Here is a 19,708-nt window from a genome sequence, read left to right as displayed (position 1 = left end):
TCCAATAAGACATCTACTGTAGCTTGAATTTCTCTTTTACAATTTGTTTTCTATTAAATCATTTGCTTTGCCTAAATTTTGTTTTAGTATTCTTTGGCATGCCACATGTGCGACCCCAACATTAGATTTCAAAAATAACTTTGGAGGTAACTTAATTAAAGAAAAATCATCGAAGTGAACATATATCTGCTACAGTGATATACACAGTCCTTTTGTTAAAGTTCCGAGATAAAGAAAGCGATTGCTTAACAACTCACCCGAAAAGATCAACGCCTTGTCCGTTCACGACGTCTTCTTATACTGGAAGATTGAATATTTTATTGACTTGCTTTTTTATTTTTATTCATCTGGCGACATGAGCAGATAAATGGTTCGGCGAACTTTACTCGTGCCTGTGGAATATTGCACTTTGCCCGGCTGAATAGGCCGGATGTACCAAGACAGGAGCCGGCGCTATTTTGCTTGCGGTAGTCTTCGTCGGTAGTTGTAAACGGACTTCGTACACCTCTTCCTCCTCTTACGTACCACACGTAACGCTTTCTTTTTATCACTCGTTTCATTAGATTTTGTTTGTGGCTGCGGCAACTCATCCCCGTCCTTCTGTTCCCCATTTTTGCCACCAGTTCGCGAAAAGATTCTCCGGATATTTCGACGAGCTACCCGTTTCTAAAAATTCCGTCTTTTCCACTGGGTGGTGTCTCTTGCTCTGAAGTTAACGTAAGTATAGCGACATCGGATACGTTGAGTGAAGACTTTCTCGGTAACAATATTCAAACCGTATCGGCAACTCGTTTTTCTTTTTCTTTTTTGCTTGTTTCGTTGATGAAGTTAACATCAAAGAAGTCGAATCAGGAGTCTTCACTTAACGCGCCCAGTCTCAATCGGAGATCATAACACCCGTTGAGAATTTTAGTGGTAACATCATGGCGCTATTCGTTAAATCTATTGAAAGAAGAAAGAGTGCTGCGTTAGCCTTTAGTTAAAGGTGGTGATCAAATTAAATACGTCCTGTAAACGGCCAGCGCATGGATATTTATGATCGATAATCAAGATTGTACGGACCTTTTCTAATACAGATGCTGTTGCTTGCACCGACTACCAGGAATAGGTCAAGGACCGATTTGGTCCGGCAGCTGCTAACCTACCGCGAAGTGAGCACTGCGATGGTAACGTATGCACGCACTGATCTGGAATTAACAGAGCTATCGGCTATCTCCCCGCCTCCGTTGAGTGTTCATAGATGCTTGATGTTGAAACAATCTAAGCACCGTGGACACACTCGTTCATGTTTAGATTTACCTTTCTTGTGCATTAGAGTTTCACACGAGGCAGCAGGCTGAGAACAATGCTGTGATGACCAGAAGCTTATTCAGCGTTAGGAAAGTACGCTTGCCGTAAAGTCATTTTCGAAGCGGTTTCGTGTCACTTGTGCCATCCAGGGCACGTGAGTACTCTACAACCAGGTCCTTCATGTTGCTCTGGTCGATGTTCTTGCTGATCTGGTAAAAGATAAACCAATCCCCGACACCGACGTTGTCGATAATACGTCGCAGCTCTTCGGATTCGACGGCCCTGTTTTTGCTGTACATGACGTGATATCTAAGTGATGGTAGAGCGATCGTCGCCACTCGATAGACGAGAAACACGGCCGTAATGACAGAGAGGATGACGAACCAGAACCACAGAAACACGTAGACTTTTTCGTTGATGATGTTGATGGGGAGGACACAGACGGCGTCGTGCTTCTGCAGGTCTCCCGACGTACCAAACATTCGGAACGTGCACTTGGTCATCCTGGGGAACACCTTGATCATGGGATCATACCTCGCCTCCCAGTGCCATTCTGTAAACTGAAGCACTTCCAAGCCGTACCTCGAAAATTCTCCGCCCAAGAACCGATCCATGATGAATATCTGGGAGATGACGTTGACCAGGTAGAGGACTTCCGTGAACACGAATCCGGTAAAGTACATCATGTGCTGGTTCCTGTTGTACGTCAGGTAGCGAACGAGCATCTCCCTAGACTTTACTAAGGTATTCTCTTCCTGCATCGGGGAGGAGAGATGATCGGTTAGGTTTATAATCCGCCTACCTTCCAGCGTCTTCCAGATGTACCTCGGTATGTAAAAGAAGAGAGCCTGCAGGAAGAGGACGAAACAGACCCACTGGTAGTACGTGTGGTACACAACTTGCTCTCCTGGAACAAATGGCGCCACTCCGGGATAGGCCACTTCGTCGCCCAGCTTTCCTTTCCAGGCACTCGGGACGCTGAAGGTCTTGTGAATCCAACAGTAGGTGTCCAGCAGGTTTCCCGGAATAGCATCTTTGCTGATACAGTCGATGGGGTCTCCCACGTACTGCTTGCCAGTCACGAGGATACTGAAGGCCAAGAGGATTCCCACCGATGCCTTGTGGTGCAGGCGGCACATTAAGTTGTCGATGATGACATACTTGGTGGTGAAGTATGCCTTCAACGAGCCCAGCAAGTCAAACATGGCGGGAGCTCACTGCGAACTCGACCGCTTCGACGGGAGTCACAGTTGAGAAGGATCGAAACCGACAAAGGCCCACAGGTGTCGCCCCTGTTGCTCTTATCACGAAGTTGGGATAACGGCCGTTGCGAGTGGTTTATCGCTCTCAGATAAAGGCAGGCACGTCGAACGACAGTTGCTCCAGATTAGAACCGTAAAAGTCGCTTTCAAAATGTACTTAAAATACAGTTAAAGGTACCGTGATATCAAGATATTTCTATTGCAGATATCTAAATACTAATTTATAATGTACCGATATACTAGTACAGTGTTTTTAAATACGCATTTCATGTCTGCAAATCTTGTTTTAAAAAACGTTTTATAACACGTACGTTTCGTGTGTAATATATGAACATTAGGTTCTGACAGTTTGATATGCTTTTATTGACTATGCATTTAGTCATATAATGACAATGTTATGCAGATAATGCTGACCTCCTGATTACATCGTGGCAGTTGAAGCCTCTTGAAGCACCCTTCTCAGCAACTCCTGGTGTGAATGTTGTTCCTACGCGGTGTGCTGTCTTGTCTTGGCACTCGGAGACTTGAGTTTATGGCCGTGGCTGAAAGTAAAAAGACAAGAGCTGAGCTTCGCAGTGTAGCGAAAAACTCATCGAGGAGCTCGGAAAATTAACTTTTTTATATGCAATTACAAACTGTAAAAAAGCAGAAAGGTGTTTGTTGATTGGGCATGTCTTCGAGTTTTAAATACGTGCAGTCACACGGGGTCCCTCATGTCTGCTCACTTTAGAAACCTTCAGGAATCTTCGATTCACTGACAGTGATCTGAGCTGTAGATGAACACCGTACCGGCGTGCCGTCCTGTGTTACTACCGCGTGGCGCACGTCAAAAACCTCAGGTTAGCGCTTCTGCACTCGCTAAATTTCTAATCTACAGCTGAGACGCTCATTGAGACCGACCAACTTCCGGCTATCTAAACATACACCCGACACAATTAAAACCTACCTCATAAAACCACATAGCTATATTTATAAAATGATGTTTTGTACATTTCAAAGTGAAAAACATTTCCACTCGTGAACTTGATTTAAAGAAGTAAGGATCCCGATTTTGGCGCTTGTGTGCTCTTCTTTAAATCAATCAATCAATCAATCAAGCAAGCAAGCAATCAATAAATCAATCAATCATTTTATAACAGTTAATGCATGTCACAGGTTACTGCAGTTCGATGCCACCGTTTAATCGTTCTACAACGATCTCCTTGACAAAGTTTGCCACTTTGATATATGATAAAATAAACTCATAGAAGTGAAACCAGTACATTTTTTGCCAGCATTTAAATGGGGCAGAATATATTCCCAAATGATTTCAAACAACGGCACCATACAAATATAGTAGTAACTTTGCGGGACCACTGAGTAATGCTTGTCTAAACCAATTAATGTGGTTTATGCAAATGTGTTCGATTCATTTGGCCAACGCGGAAAAAAACCTAGGGTATTAACTTTTTTGTAAGTTCGTTACATGGATAATTTCCCCAACATCACAAAAAAAAAAAAGATTTTTCTTTTAAGGATTGTTCGCCTCGCATTTTTACATGCTTACCTCCCCACTATGGATGGGCGTTCTTTCGGAATATTGCCGTACGTTTATCTTTATATGTCGGCTGGTGCCAGCTTTATTGTTCTTCGATGTATCGTTTCTTCTGTCCGTTGACTTTTCACTCCGTTTCACATTAAGGTTGATCGTAGCCAACACTACGATTCAACGTATAGCCAAGCCAGCGGCACCAAAAGTAGATAGTCATGGCGCTCGTGTGGTGTTTACGGGTTTGTTATCACCGGCTATACGAATCACGCACAGCGAACGCAGAGTGATCCTGTGCTACTTTCTGTGCGCGATTGGTGTTAAGTCGGCGATAGCGAACGCACAATGCAAACAGAGTATAGGCCCGTTATGGTGCTTCAATAATCCTACTCTTTTGCGTGGCGGGTGCGCAAAGTCTCGAAATCGGAGCTGTGCTCACCGCCTCTCACGGTGATTTGCGGGGGGACAACGCCCTCCCCGCTCACGCCCTCATGATATCGTGAACCGCGAGGCGATCTAAACCCGCCGTGACTTGCGCATTCTTGGCTCCACGTCTCGCGAAGAGCAGTGGAACGAAGCGATTCCGCCCAAGGAGGGATCAGCCATGCACTTGACGTTTAATTCAAATTTAGATGCACGCCGTGGTAGGGGGTCCCGGCCGGAACGCGGAGAGAACAGCCGTTGGATGCTGGGCGAACAGTGTGCCTAGATTACAGAGTGTTTAAAAAAAAAAACTTCAGCTGCTAGATCGATGTCTTGTAGTTTATATGGCCCGCGTTTTCAATGGACCTGAAGCTCTCAAGTTTTGAGCAGCACCCTCTGGCGAGCGAAAATCGGAGATATTTAGGTCGCGCTTCCGTTGTGCGTCGCGCTGTGGCCTTTCAAACTCTTCATCAATGCCCACGGCTTGACGCTGAGGGACGCTGACAGGCGCTAGTTATGCCCATGGATCGTGCATGGTGGGACACTAGGACGCCGCTTCACGTCAGCATGAAATGGTCGCGCCTCGTAGACGCTGCAGCGCTCCCTGGCCGAGAGAAACAGGCCTATACAAGTTGCGAGGATGTGACGAAAACGTTGATCGTCTGCAAACCTTCCCGCCCGCTTTCTTCTTAGCCACGCTACAACGCAACGCATAAACACTCGCCACCAATCTGCGTAGGTGGCATCCGCCATTAAATTGCAAATGCTCTACACGTTTCGAGTTGCTCCCTCTCTTAAATGGAGACTCTCTGGGGCCAGCGCGACTTGGCAGAACCAATTTGATGCGATATTCGCCTCGGGGAAATCGCCGGCTACGAAAATTTCCGCCTCAAATCGCGGTTCGTTGCACTCACTTCAGCTCCAAGGGCGGCTGACCAAAATCGTGATGGTCGGGGACCGGGGGATTATCGGTTTCATTCCGTTCGTTTATGTAGTTATATACTTGAGTGTTGATTTACCACAGTGGAACCTGTAAAGCGGCATGAATCACGAATCGTGACGATCAAGGTCGTGCGCTGTTATCGTTTAATGCAAACGTCAAGAGAACGGAGTGTTTTTGTTAGGTACAATATGTAGTTCGACTCAAAAGAAGATGCCTAGTTTTGCAAACATACATTGAAAGTTGGCAAATAAACATGTGTGTGTGTGTGTTTTTTTTTTTTTTTTTTGTATTTCGGCAAAGAATACGTTGAGATTTTTCGAATGGAGAGGTGTGTTCCTTTCAATGTTTCGTTTCTTCACTGCTGCTGCATATGAGTTCGTAAATTGGTTAGTCGACGTTTGATATCTGCGTCCTTATGTATTATATCCTAATGTTGGTATGCAACTCTATCTATCTAAACTGAATCAATATTATTTTTTAGTCACTACGTTTATACCAATCACAATAAAACAATACCGTTTTGTTGTTAATTTTGCTCTCTTACCTTTTCTGGACATACACGAACGTACTTACAACTTTATGCATTATTCATTATCTTATATGTTATTTGTTTTTCTTATCCATGAGTCTGTTCGAATACATTTCCCACTTCGGTTTTCTTCAAAAAAATAAGCAAGTTCGTTCGTAAATGAAAACAACTGCTCTTACTTGACGCCTACTTATTACACCGCATCCATACGTACCCTCGTACAAACTCGGTTTTCAGAAGCAAAGTCGGTACCACATGCATTTGCGGTGGGACAGACTGTGACCCAGCCAAATTTTGTTTCACGACGGTCAGACGCTTCGGCGGTAACCGAAATTCTGCAAATAATAACACACAAGAAAATCAAGAGTAAGCCTTCTCTTCAGTAACAGATTAGCGGTCGTCCCTCGCTGGCTTGGCTACATCACCTATATGTACAGATAAAAGACTGGACAAAATTGCAAGGCACCTCGTACTGTCTAAACCATCTATACTATAAGTCACAGGATGAGGACGGCCCGGAAGAGTTCCAGTTGAGCGCGATCTTCCTACCTTCGATGCAGACACGTACAAGTTACTCCCAAAAAAAGTAACTAAATATCGTAACTGGTTACTTGCTCAAAAATCCACTAAATACGTTACTCGTTGCCGACTCTCATAAGGAACGTGTTACCTAACCTCAGATGTAACTAGTTCCTTTTCTCGTAACTTCGATGACCAAATACACAACTGCTGTTGTTTCATGGTTCATCGTTTTCTTTTCAGTAGTCGTTTTAAGCAGTAGCTGTCCCTCGAAGTTTTCACCGCATCTCCGGTGACGCTGAGGGGTCGTGCTACTGACGCCCTCGAAGGACCGGCAGCGTTGTGTTTCAGGAAGAACTGGTGAATCTTCGAGAACTGAACCTTGATTGTGGACAGCGGGGGTACCCGACCGGCACAAGGAGGAACCGAGAACACAAAAATAACAAACAGTTGTCTTGTTCGGGTAATCCGCCCCCTTAAAGTCCCCTTGAGTGTGCCCTAGTCTGGGATTCCCTTCTCGCTTTTGTTCTCTCTGCTTCTAGAGTTTGATGTTGACAGTGGGTTCAGTGCCTTGGCCGTGTTCGCGATTTCCGGGTTTACATTCGGTCCGTACACAATTCTACAAGGTTCAAATGAGGAGGATCGGCGGCCAAGTGGGCTAACGCATCTCAAATCGGAGCGTGGAGCGACAGCTTGCGCTGCAGAACCTCCTGGGTTCGAACCCCCCCCCCCCCCCCCCCGCCCCCCCTTCGCCCGTTTCGATCTAAATGAGGTTAAAAATCCCGGGTCGGCGGTTGTGCTGCACTGGCTAAATTCCTCATCTACAACTAAGAGAAGATCACCCGCTAAGGCGTACTAGCATCATGGTCTTATAAACATACAAGCAGAAGATTTTTTTTTAGAAGGTTCAATTAACGTGTTCTATTGTGTTCGCTGGATGAAGGACATATTCCCAGCTGTAGAGTTCGGCTGACTTTCGTACTGTTCATTTATTTTTCGGGTTGCCCATCCGATTTTACAGCAACAGACGGATACTCGGGTTGGAATTCAAAGGAGGCTGTTTAAAGTATGTTTTACACATTACTCCTCAAAAGTAACTAAGTACGTTACTCGTTCCTTTCCTAAAAAAAAAAAAAGTATTTTAATAGGTTACTCGTTACCGAACAAAGCAGTAGAGGCAACTCGTTAGTAACAACGTGTTACGTACGTCTCTGTTTCGATGACGCTTCGAAGTCTCGTAAGCCACGAGCGTGCGCGTGCAGCCAAAGCACAGTACAAGGCAACAAGCGAGTGATGGAGGTCAGGCGTCTGAAGGAGGCGCCCTGCCGTTCCCACTCCTTGGCAGTGACTATAATCAGCACGTTTTGATCATACATTGCAAAGAAGCGTGGGCCAAAGCTTTCGCACGTGGCATTATAGACTATCTAGGTAACACGCGAACCTTTTTATGCGCGACCTGGATGTGGGCATCGATCTGGAAGATGCACGGTTTGTCGAGCTTCCGAATCATTGTATTGTTGCGAGGGAGCGTTCGCCACAATCAAAGACGCCGCAGCGCGCGGAAGCGTATCATATACGACTATTGAAGCGGATCGGCGTCTCTCGTAACCGCAGACAAAACAGCTCCCGCGTATCCTCCTTCTATACAGCTTCTCCACAGAGCGACCGCGCCGTTTCTGTTATGGCGCCCTTCGATGCCGACGAAGGACCCCTTGAATGAGAACTGAACACTGTCTGAAGCCAGACGCAATGATGTCCGATAACAAAATGAGCTGTGTTTGAGACGTCGTCGTGTTTCTTCCACCCAGTCTCAGGTGGTCTAAAAAAATGGTAAACAAAGTGTGAATTTTTAGTTATTGCTACTTTGTAATAAAAAAAAAAAAAAAGGTAATGGACCTTTTCTGAGAAGCGTTCTGCGCACGCGCAAACGCCCGATGCCAAGCGGCGGAAGTCGGTACGAAAAATCGAGGAAATTCGGAAGGAGGCTGTTGATCAGCGAGTAGAACACGTAATTGCAGCATATATATAATTGTGTTTCACAAAAAAAGAAAGTGGACGGAAAGAAAAACACGACTTTTGGGTCGTGTTTTTCTTTCCCCTCTTTAAAGTCGCGGTGGGCACGCGTCGCAGCTCAGAGAGCGAAGAAACTGGTAGCGCAACTCCCATTATCGATTGGTAGCGCAGGTAGATCACTTCCTCAATTTTTAGTTCGTGGAGCCACCGCCTGGTGCCGTCGGTATGTGGAAAAGGTCCATTGTGCGTGTGTGAACGCGTAGGCAGGGAGAAGTTGGTCAGCCCCGTTGGGCGTCCGTTTTTTTTTGTTGTTTTTTTTGTTTTTTTTGTACGATGTATGCGCAGTGGGTACCGGAAACAATGTCCCCGGGAAAAGATGTTCCCGGAATAAATGTCCCCGAAAGAAAAGTCCCCGAAAAAAAAATGGCCTGGAAGAAATGGCCTTAGGTGGAAAGTAGGAAAAAATGGCCCAAATGTGGTAAAAAAAAAATATTTTCCATGGAAACCATTTTGAAATGGGGAATAATAACCTCGCAAAGTTCTCACCAAACTGTAATCACATTATAGTTCGAAGTTCTGGCCTTTTGTTTTTAATTTTAAATAAATACAAAGTAGGAGACGCACTTCAACCCACTGACGTGAACATTTCCATACTTCCAGAAACATTAGGATCAAATAGTATGGCCAACTGCTCGCAGGAAGTCCTTAACTAACTGACGTCATTTCAGTAGCAAAAACCTCCCGGATGTTTTTGAGACGGCGTTGCTTTTCGACAAGCGATAACTTGCTGATCATAATGTAGAAAACCCGAGACTGTGGTAAAAGCAGGGAAACGGTGCCGGAGAAGGAAGACAGGGGAAAAGAACTTTTCCCCTGTCTTTCTTCTCCGACACCGTTTCCCTGCTTTTACCACAGTCTCGGGTTTTCAAACGGTGTCGGAGAAGGAAGACAGGGGAAAAGAACTTTTCCCCTGTCTTTCTTCTCCGACACCGTTTCCCTGCTTTTACCACAGTCTCGGGTTTTCTACATTATGATCAACATCCACCAGCTCGCCTGCCCACTCAGTTTTTTCATTGACAATTCCGGAAGCAGGCTTATTTCCATTTTCCTATGGACCCACAGGCTACCCGCAACCAACAAAGTTACTTCTTCAAGCCTTCAATGTGTTGGACAACCTGGGACGCCGTCTAGCCGAGCTTGAAGCAGAGGTCGCCTTCTTCGGCATTTGCTTGAGGAAACGCTACGTCGATCCGGTCCGGTTCAAGCATCTTTCATCTACGGGGTTTGGTTAGAGCGCCAAAAAGAAGATAATCAAGGTCTACAGAGAAGGAACAAGTAGAAGAATAGAAAACCTCCGCAAGGCCTGTGATCGCATCTGGACACTCCTCAGAGGCAAGGATTACAGGCACCACCCGGACTATCTACGCTGGAACTCGGGAAAAAAGGAACTCTTCGAGCGGCTGTGGTATGTGAAGCGACGAATTGTATTAGACAGTTTTAAGAGTACGAATACCAGAGAAAGGAGAAGTGAAAGCAAACCAAGTTCGGGTCACGTGACGAACAATTCTAAAGTAGCATAGTTAATCCTTGTAATGTGGGCATCTCGGACGGAACGGAGCAGTTGTTAAGCAAAGGCCCAAAGTTTTGCTTGAACGTTAAACCTTCGAGGTTGGATGTTTTTTCCTCGATTCAGGACATTTCGAAGGTGATCAATTTTGACGAGAGAGTAGCATTTGTAGATCAGGCGGTTGATAGAATAGAACGTCTTCTAGATAAGTCTTATCCAGCAGAACGAAGGAATTTCCGAGGCGTGGTTTCAGTTAGAGTATTAGAAAGAGGTTCGCTTAAACTGATACAGACAGATAAGTCCGGCAAGTTCGCTATCCTTCCGTCGACAATGTTCGAAAGAAAATCGCCTGACGCTTTGAGTTTTCTTTTCGCTGAATGGCGAAAAGAAACGGTTTTAAAGGAAGATGGGTTAGACGCACTGGCAGAAAAGGTTACGAACCAAGCAGGAATGACGTTAAGTGTAAAGTTTTTTTCTGAAAGATCACAAAGTAGACATGCCCTTTTGTGTAGTGGTGAACGAGAATGGAACGTGGCAGCACACCATCTCGCGATTTCTTCAACAAGGGTTGAATCTTGTGCAGCTAGAAAAAAGCCTCGCCCTTAAAAATTCGAATTAATTGATCAGTATCCTGGAAGGAATTCATGGAAAGAGATGTTCGGTAGTCTCCATGGACATAAAGGACTTATATTATTCGCTAGACAAGGCACGTCTAATGCAGAGGGTTCGTGAAGCTTTGGAATTAAATTTGGTTCATTTTCAATCCAACTTAGGAATAACGGTGGATAGTATTTTGTCAATTCTGGATCTGTATCTCCAGGCAACGGTAGTCGAGTACAATGAACGCAAATTCGTACAAAGAGATGGCGTATGTATAGGTTCATCGGTCGCTCCAATGCTAGCAGAAATATACCTTAACAACATGGATGCTGCCGTAACGGATAAATTGAATTGTATTTCATCGAGCACAGGCTTTGTAACGAGATACGTCGATGACATATTCATTTGCACATTTCGCGAAGACGATATACTCGAGTTGGAACGGACAGTGAGGGGAGCGGCGGCGGAACTTAAGTTCACTTTAGAAAAGGCGGACAATGGTATTTTACAATTTTTAGACTTACGCATTCACGTGGAGGGGGGTTTATGTTGGGAGTACGGAAAAATGACCGCAAAACCCGTTTTGAGTAGGAAAAGTTGTCATGCTAAATCAGTAAAAGCAGGTGTAGTCAGATCTCTAATCAGCAACGCACTGGAAAAGTCGTGTGCTCATTTTATCGGTTGTGCGGTAGAAAGGCAGTGGTCAAGGTTAGAAGATGCAGGCTATGACAGTGTGTTCATAAAAAGACAATTGGAATTACAGCAAAAGGCTAAGCAACGACCAGAAAAGGAAGCAAAAAGGCATTATGTGGTTATTCCATATTATCACGCAATTTCTCATAACCTTAAAGCATGCGCAAAGAAATTTGGGTTAGATGTAGCGTTTAAGTCCGACTTTAAGCTGAATCGTTTGACTCCGTTTCAGACGAGTCAGAAAGTGTGTCAGAAAACGCACCGAGATAGGTCGGTTGATTGCAAGGAAGAGGTGATCTATGAAATACCACTGGAATGCGGTTTCAAGTATGTGGGACAAACGGCAAAGTGTGTAAACGATAGATTGGTAGAGCACAAAAAAAATGTAAAAAAAAAAAAATGAGACGTTTTTTTTTTTCTGTCTTTCTTCTCCGACACCGTTTCCCTGCTTTTACCACAGTCTCGGGTTTTCTACATTATGATCAACATCCACCAGCTCGCCTGCGCACTCACAGTTTTTTCATTGATAACTTGCTCCTCTTCTTGGGAGGAGCGCCGACTGGGTCCTGACTCCTCGCCCATCTTTATCGATACGGTCGATACCTCGGGAAGCATAGGCCGTCGCTGGCCTTCCACACTGTGCTGATGGCTCATGGCCGTGACCGAAAACGCTTTCAAACCCTCCATTCTACGTTTCACGTCAGTTTGTTCAAGTGCATCATCCTGTTTATTTTCATTAAAAAATAATAATAATCGCAGCATTTTATAGAATAATGCAATTACTTTGTTGGGGGAAAGTTTGTTTCAAGTGGGTTCCGGGTGAAATATTTTTTCTCGCTACTTCTTGGGGCCATTTTTTCCTACGTTCCACTCGGGGCCATTCATTCCGGGGATATTCTCCCGGGGACATTGACTCCGGGAACATTTTTTTTTTTTCCGGTACCCACTGCTCGTACATCGTACAATAAGACACGGAGTTCTCTGCGGATATGATAACAAAAATATCCGCGGACAAGCCTCACGTATGGTCAAATCGTGTTTACTTCAGTTCAGACATACGATATACGCGTGATTCAGACATGTCTGCGGACAGTCTATTATGACTAATGTGGCAAGACCGTCGAGCAAGAAAAAAAGCGCACATCCGACAGTGTCCGTGGACTTTCTTTCGTATAACATATTAGTAGTGTGGCCGAAGCTTTATGCTGCACACTCGTGACAGTCGTTTCCCCCCACAGGGCGACATCTACCGGCTTCCCCCTGCAGCTGTCGGTGGCCGTGGCTGTGGAACATTAACGGTCCGTCCGCATATCAAGGATCAAGTGCGTGACCCGGGAGAAGGAAGAGAGAGAGGACGACTTTCAGGGCAGCGGGAAAACAAAGCGCGGCTAATCACGCCCGTCACGCAGTCGGAGATGTTTCCCGGAGACTGTTTTACTCGCTCGGGCAGCTTGCGTGGCACCGGGTAACTATGACAAAAGGTCCCCTACGAGTGCGTGATCTCGCACTACTTTATTCCGTGTTTGTTGTTTTTGCTTCGTGGGAGCCGCTGAGCAAAATATTACGTCGTACATTACCGGAGCGACGGTGTTGGGGTGCATATTTTTTATTTTGCCACTCGGCGCAAACCTTTTTAACCGACAAGTGACGTCGCGAAAGGTGCCATATGTATTTTTGTAGTAACGAAGAATATGGGCTGCCGTTTACTATATAGTACTGGATATCATGCTGTACAAGTGTACGCATAATCAAAACCAGCGAGCTAAAGACGGTAAAACATTTCATTTTCTTAAAAATCTCCGTCTTGTATTTCTTGGGTCGCGTAATGTAAACGCAATTTCGCTGATAATTCAGAAAAGAGAACATTCTGCCCAAACTTTAAGGAACCAATAGAGGTATATATAGGCGTTGCTGCCGCGACTGGGAACAGCCGCTGCAGGTCGGTTTAGCTCTTTATGCGATTTCACATTTTCTGATGAACAGTCCTTCGAAACATTGCGCTCAGTAAGGAGGCACCGCTCTTTTGACGAAGTCTCCAGAGTCCAGTCAATTACGTTTTCTAGCTCCCGGAGATAAGAAGGCCGTGGTGCTAAATCTTTGACGTCGCGCAAAGGCCAACATGAACAAAGATTGGACAGCAGTGCCGATCGCTTGGAATTCTTGTTCTCACTGATTGGACACGCGTCACAGTCGAACAATGAAGCCGCACTCATGCCCGATCAGTCCCCTGCGTTGGCCCTCTTTAGATGGCACCTAAAACTCAGCACTTGCTGCTCGGTTACTTATATGAGGTGTTGGGTAAGCCACTTGCCTTCCAATCGTGTCAGCTTTCTTGTATCTTTCTTTCAACCAGGGTCGCTGGTCAACCGCATTGTAATTAGCCGGCTTTGAGTCTTTGCTTCTGTCGCGTCATTCTCAATCTCTCTGCTTTGATGTCCCCGCTTTCGTCTGCCAACTGCCTTCCGTCACCCGAAAAGGGGGCGACTCCAGCACAAAGAGACTCCTCTGTCGAGCCGCTTTGTCGCCTTAATTTACGTCCCCACCATGTCAGTGTACGAACGCTTCTAAGAGGGCTGTGACCCAAATGTCTATACCCTCTTGAGTTGCTGTTGTTTCAATTTAACTTGCCCCTTTCCCACATCAAGACCTCGGTCCCTAAACCTCTTAAAGATGGTGCCTCCTCCAACACTCTCCGTCCTTGAACCGCATGTCTAGGAGGAGTATCCGACGCCGCAGACTTGGCTGTTTGCTTTGTTTGTTGGTTTGAGATGGACGCAAAAGTAGCGGGAAGACGCGAAAAACAAGCTAGCGCTTAGCCTGCAAACGCTGAACTGGGCTAGAGAAAAATTTCCAAAACGAGCAAAAGTGACAGATGGTCAGTTCGTCTTCCCACCGAACACAAGGACACCCCCTTCTAGAAGCGTGTACGCGTAAGAGTCTAATTACGAGTTACTTCATCATACACGCTACTCGAGGAAAAAGAAAAGGGATAAAGTAAGCGAAGGAGGGAGCGTAATTGCTATCTCTACAGCCATTCGAGTTCCGTGAACTTCAATGACCTTGAAGGAAAAATGTGCGTGTGGTGAAGAGAATGCTCTCTGTGTCGAGAAGGCAAAAGACGTGACTTGAGAAACGAACAGTCCGGGTAGTTACGTTTCCGCTTCTGGTCCTCTTTGTTTTGTTCGTTGTTGAGATCCCGAAGGCCTATAATGTGGTCCGTCAGGCACGATGAGTCTTTGGAAATTGTATTCTGTTCTTATTTATTTACCGAGGCTACATTCGGGGTTTTGGTCAAAGCAGCGGTGCTGTGATCGTTCCAGATACCGCAATCATAGTCGCTGCAAATATTGAATTGCTTCCGACATCCGGCTGCGGCAGTCACGCCGGTCACAAATGTTTTTTTGTTTTTTTGACCCTTTCATAGTTGGGGCGACGTTAGAAATTACAGACTAACAAACTGCACAAAACAATAGCAACTAACAATACAACTAGATAAACAGTCAAGTTCACAATAGTAACATATTATTTCATCAAGAAATCAGCGAACAGTGGGAAATATCGGGCAGCACGTTGCAACCTTGAATGGCCTGATGAAAATTAAGTGTTTTAGCAGGTCACTATATCAGGTAGTATGTGCGAGTAAGTAGCAGTCAGAAGGTTTACTAACAATGTGACTTACTGCATTTTGCATATTACCGTAATTGTTCGGCTCGTTATCACGCTGGTACATAGAAAAAGAAATCCGAATGCCGTAACTGCGTAGCAATTAGTGTGCATCCAGTAGTTCCGGTACGAGCTACGGAGTGTTCCAGCTACGACTCGAAGCAGCACCCTAATCTACGCCTCTATCCCGTCACTGACAGCTTCAGAAACGAAGGGTGTGGCCTATTATGTTAATCATTCTAACTTCCCCATTCCGTTCTTTTTGTGACTGTGTGTTATTTTCGGCTAATGCCGCAATCCCATTAACTGCGGTGTGATAATAAGGTATTCGGGAGTCGCCGTGACCCGTGTTTCTTAAGCTGTGAGTTGCTATAGACGCTTTGCGCACGAGCCAGATTACAGCCGCCATTGCTCACCTTTTCCAGTCTTACCCAGATGCCGAACCAGTGAAGCGGGCGTTGACGAGCTTCCACAAGGGCAAATGCTTGGGAGAATAACCTGCCCTACCATGGTCACGATAAAGTGAAGTAAACGTAATAAGAGAAAAAAAAAAATAAAGATTGCTTATGGCGGCATCCATGCACAGCTGCTGCAAAGCTTCCTTATTGGATGCTAACCGCGCGACTGACCACTCGTTGCCATTTATAATATGTCCAGATGATGCTTGATGATTTCTCAATATTTACTGCACGTGCGCTTAATAAGCGTTCCGTGTTGTGCTGCGTACAAAATATCTGTAGTGGCGCGAAACCAGGAGGCTTTCCTGGCTAAGCCTCTGTAGGTTCTGACAAGCCTCGGCCACAAGAGTTGATCTCTGCAGTGCAGACCAAGGTTGGTGCGAGAGAGGCCTCTAAAGTTTGCACGGGGGTGTTTCTGAAGGGTGTGCCAAAAACTCGCAGCGGCGTTTTGGGTTTGGGTAAATGGGAATAATGACTGAATAGTATTAGTACAATGAAGAAAAATAATAAAATATGTTAAAGGAAGAGAAATACTAGAGTATAATCAGCCCCTGATTTCACGATATTCTCTATAAATACTCCCTTACTGTTTACACGGCATTTTACAATCTCAAAGGAGCACCAAAACGTGCATACCGTATTTACTCGATTAATAGCCGCACTATTTGCACTCTAAAAAAAAGTATGTGCCTCTACTTTCCCGCAAATCCCTCGGAGAGCCAATCAGTGCAACGTACGGAGGCAGCTCAGCGAATGACGATGCCGAAACATATGTTTAGACCAAAAAACACAGTATGAGTTGTGACATTAAGCAATGCAAGCGTGACGTTTTGCATTGCTTAATGTCCCAACTCAGACTGTATTTTTTGGTCTAAACATATGTTTCCGCATCGTCATTCGCTGAGCTGCCTCCGTAAGTTGCGGTGATTGGCTCTCCGAGTGTTGTGCGGGAAAGTAGAAGCACAGACACTTTTTAGAGTGTATGAACAAGGCCCTTGCGTCTGCTTTCCCGCAAAGCACATATACAGCCAATCATCGCGTTGCGCATAAACTACATAGCGAATAATTAGATCGAGAACACGATTCTCCATACAAATGCAATCTTCACAGGTGGTATCTTCGCGCGAAGACGTTATCTCTGTCCTGTAAACCGCTGGAATCATTCTGTCGATTCCGGTGATTGGCGATTCGCGTGCTCCACGGAAAAGCGAACCCTCAGGTTTCCTTCATAAACAGTGCGGCTATTACTCGAGTAAATACGGTACTAAATGTTTGTTTCATTAGCAAGAACCTAATCTCAACGTCTCACTATTCTCCGCCGAATACCTCTTCCGAGGCCATGGGGTTGATGAGTGTATATAATTCAGCCTATCCAGGCTTCAAATCAAAATGCACGAGAAAATAACTACTAAACATTACTCAATCATCGCCCTTTTCTAATATCGTTTTGAGGCAATGGTCGCTGCGTGAAGCTAATTGAGGTACCCCCTTAGCCTGTTTCTGGGCCCATAGCAGCTGAGGAGCGGAGTAATCACTGTATCGAATTTCCTACCGCATTGGGACGCTGGGATGACGTAAAAAGATGTGCGAGCGCGCACTCTTCGCAAGTTTTCATGACCCCACACTTTTCGGTTTCGCAATTTCCTCGACGCTTTGCACTCGCCCGAGTCAGAAACTAATTATGAGGACGTCGCGGGTCGTCGCGAAACTGATGGATGGCCGAATCAGCTAGCTGTCAGGTACAAAGCCCGACACAATGGGCGCCGGAATCTTCGCGGTTCAGGAAACCCTAACGTCCGATGGTGTATTGCCGCGCAACAACTGTTAGAAGAACGCCATCGTGACACCGACAATTAGACGTCCTTTAAAATATCCTCATCAGCTTTATCAATTGGTTTTTTTCGTTGGAAAGCTCGCTAGGGTCCCTGACAGCTCAAGAATCGCGTGGCATGACGAGTCCCGAGAATTTTATAATAGCCGCTTAGTCAATGGGGTTGCGGCATTCGCCGTTAAAAACGTCGAAGAACCGATCACAAAGTAAGGAGCGCAAACGTAATAAGCCAAGCCCTGCAGTTCTTAAGCTGCGAGTATGGTGCCTGGAACGCGTCTCTGATTAATGCGTTTGCAGAGACCCCCCCTCCCCCCCCCCTTCCCAAAAAAAAAAAAAGAAGAAAAGAAAAGTGGTCTTTGGATTTTTGCTTGCTGACATCATACCAATGACACGCTGTCGCCGGCCGCCATCCTGGCGGTGTCCCAGCAGCGGTGGTGGATATGGACACGTCTGCTGCTCCGCTGCAGGTTACTCTCCATCTCAACGGTCCGCAGAAGCTTCGCGGCAGCCGGGAGATGGGACGCCGCGACGACATGCGACACGCGCCAGCTTTTCTACGACCAACCGCCAGGATCGTGACATCCGACAGCATGACAGTACTCCGGCTTCTATGACGTCATTTGCTGCCACTTGGGGACCACATTCGATACGTGGGTAGAATAGGACGCTACACACAGCAGGCGGAGACGCGTTCCAGGCACCGTATCGTAACGGTAGGAGAGCGAGCAACGTAAAATTTGATCAACGCTATTTTTTTTTTACGTTGTTACGTTGCTTGTTGGCTATATGTACAATTAATTTCTACTCATAACACGCTGCAGCGTAAAATTATTATTATGATGATTTTTTTTAACATTCAATGTTTGCAGTTTTATCTACGTCAATGCGAGTTTCACAGCAGCCCACGAAGGACAAGAAAAAAATGCTTTCATGATGGGCCAAGTACGCTCGAGCGAGTTGACGTCCCCACATACATAGGGGAAGAGCTCCATAAGGACACTATAGTATACATTCAAATTTCAGGAAATGAAATATCAAAATTGTGTTCGCCTCATCCTTCAGTTAGGGGCATAAAAACTATAGAAAGTGCAACGATTTGTATTTAGTTGCGCGTTGATTTTCTGGACGCTTTCAAAGAAATCAACAAAACCGCGATGCTTTTCACTGACACAGTTATCCCGTGAAAGAAGAAAGAGCGGGAGAAAAGAAAGGTGAGTCATGGCAGCCTACCTCGACTAGCTACGTGAGTTGCAATATTTAAATGAAACATGAAGGAACGAAAAAAAAGGCGGAGGAGAGAGGTTAATATTCTATAGCACAGGTACAAACACTGTAGACGAAACGTGGTGCATATAATCGTATATTCGGTGGAGTATGTGCCTAAAAACTGCCACACATCGTTTTCTGTACACAACTGTTCCCTGTAAAATAGCACGGGTCCAATTTAGCAACACGAAAGCTAAATAGATGAAGGTTTAAGAGAACACGGCATACTTTCGCGCGATCATAAATCTGAGAAACTCTTTCGTACTATAGGGCAAATAATGCAGTTATTTCACCTTCAACAGAAAAAAAAAATTGGGTTGTGTGTGTGTTTATACAGCCTAGAACTTGGTCTGCCTCACAGGGGCGACGAGTCTCCCAGCTGTAGATGAGAAATTTAGCCAGTGCGGTACAGCCGCCAGCCTGGGGTCTTTAACGTGCATCACGCAGTAGTGATACACAACCGCACGCCGGTACGATGCTCATCCAGATCGAAACGGGCAGGGGTGGGGGGCTCGAACCCAGGATCCCTGAATTCTGCAGCGCGAGCTTTCGCTCCACGTGCTCCGAGCTGGTGTGCGCTAGACCACTCGGCCACCGATCCCCCGTCACCTTCAACAGACTAAAGTGTACGCCAGTTTCTCGAGGAAAAAGATAGAAAAAGAAGCGCTTATGCGGATACCTATTCATTAAGTGAAGTGCCTCTCGAGCACCATAAACATCGTAGATGACCAATTGTCTAGTTATGAGTTCAATAGTCGGTGACAGGTTAAGAGTAAAGTAGAAGCTCCTCCCACTTTTTTTTTTTCACTTTGGCAGGGCGAACGCTGCAGGGCATGCGGCCTCCTCTCCAGCGTTCGCTCTGCTAAAGTGAAGAAAGGTGGGAGAAGCTTACACTTTACTCTTAATCTGCCACCGACTATAACAGATTATTACGCATATTTCAAAGTTCTCTTTCAGTTTCATAAAGCGAAAAGTCACATAATATTCGAGTTACCATTTCGGTGCCACCATAGCAAGGACAAGTTTTATTTTGCGTTCGCTTGATTCGGTGCAGGAGATACTGGCGCACGAAAAACACTCCCTAAGCACCGCGACATGGAGCTTTTGCGCTTCTTACAGCGCA

General features: G+C 45.6%; 1 protein-coding gene and 1 long non-coding RNA gene across 2 annotated transcripts; one reads left to right on the top strand and one right to left on the bottom strand.

Moving 5' to 3' along the window:
- Positions 1-315: 315 nt before the first annotated feature.
- LOC8025900 (innexin inx2-like) lies at positions 316-2,603 on the bottom strand. The gene has a single exon (XM_002400008.5). The coding sequence runs from the start codon at positions 2,493-2,495 to the stop codon at positions 1,401-1,403; it is 1,095 nt and encodes a 364-aa protein (XP_002400052.4). The 5' UTR covers positions 2,496-2,603; the 3' UTR covers positions 316-1,400.
- A 7,041-nt stretch (positions 2,604-9,644) lies between these two features.
- LOC115316135 lies at positions 9,645-15,735 on the top strand. The gene is made up of 3 exons (XR_003917836.3): positions 9,645-9,972; positions 12,606-12,832; positions 15,466-15,735. It is a non-coding gene; the product is annotated as an uncharacterized LOC115316135 (long non-coding RNA).
- Positions 15,736-19,708: the final 3,973 nt, after the last annotated feature.

Source organism: Ixodes scapularis, unplaced genomic scaffold, assembly GCF_016920785.2.
Source record: "Ixodes scapularis isolate PalLabHiFi unplaced genomic scaffold, ASM1692078v2 PGA_scaffold3__209_contigs__length_174095766, whole genome shotgun sequence".
NCBI lineage: Eukaryota > Metazoa > Arthropoda > Arachnida > Ixodida > Ixodidae > Ixodes > Ixodes scapularis.
This window is presented reverse-complemented; position numbering and strand designations above follow the sequence as displayed.

Excerpts from the sequence above, each read along its gene's own strand:
- LOC8025900 (XM_002400008.5), bottom strand. The coding sequence starts at position 2,495 with ATGTTTGACTTGCTGGGCTCGTTGAAGGCATACTTCACCACCAAGTAT.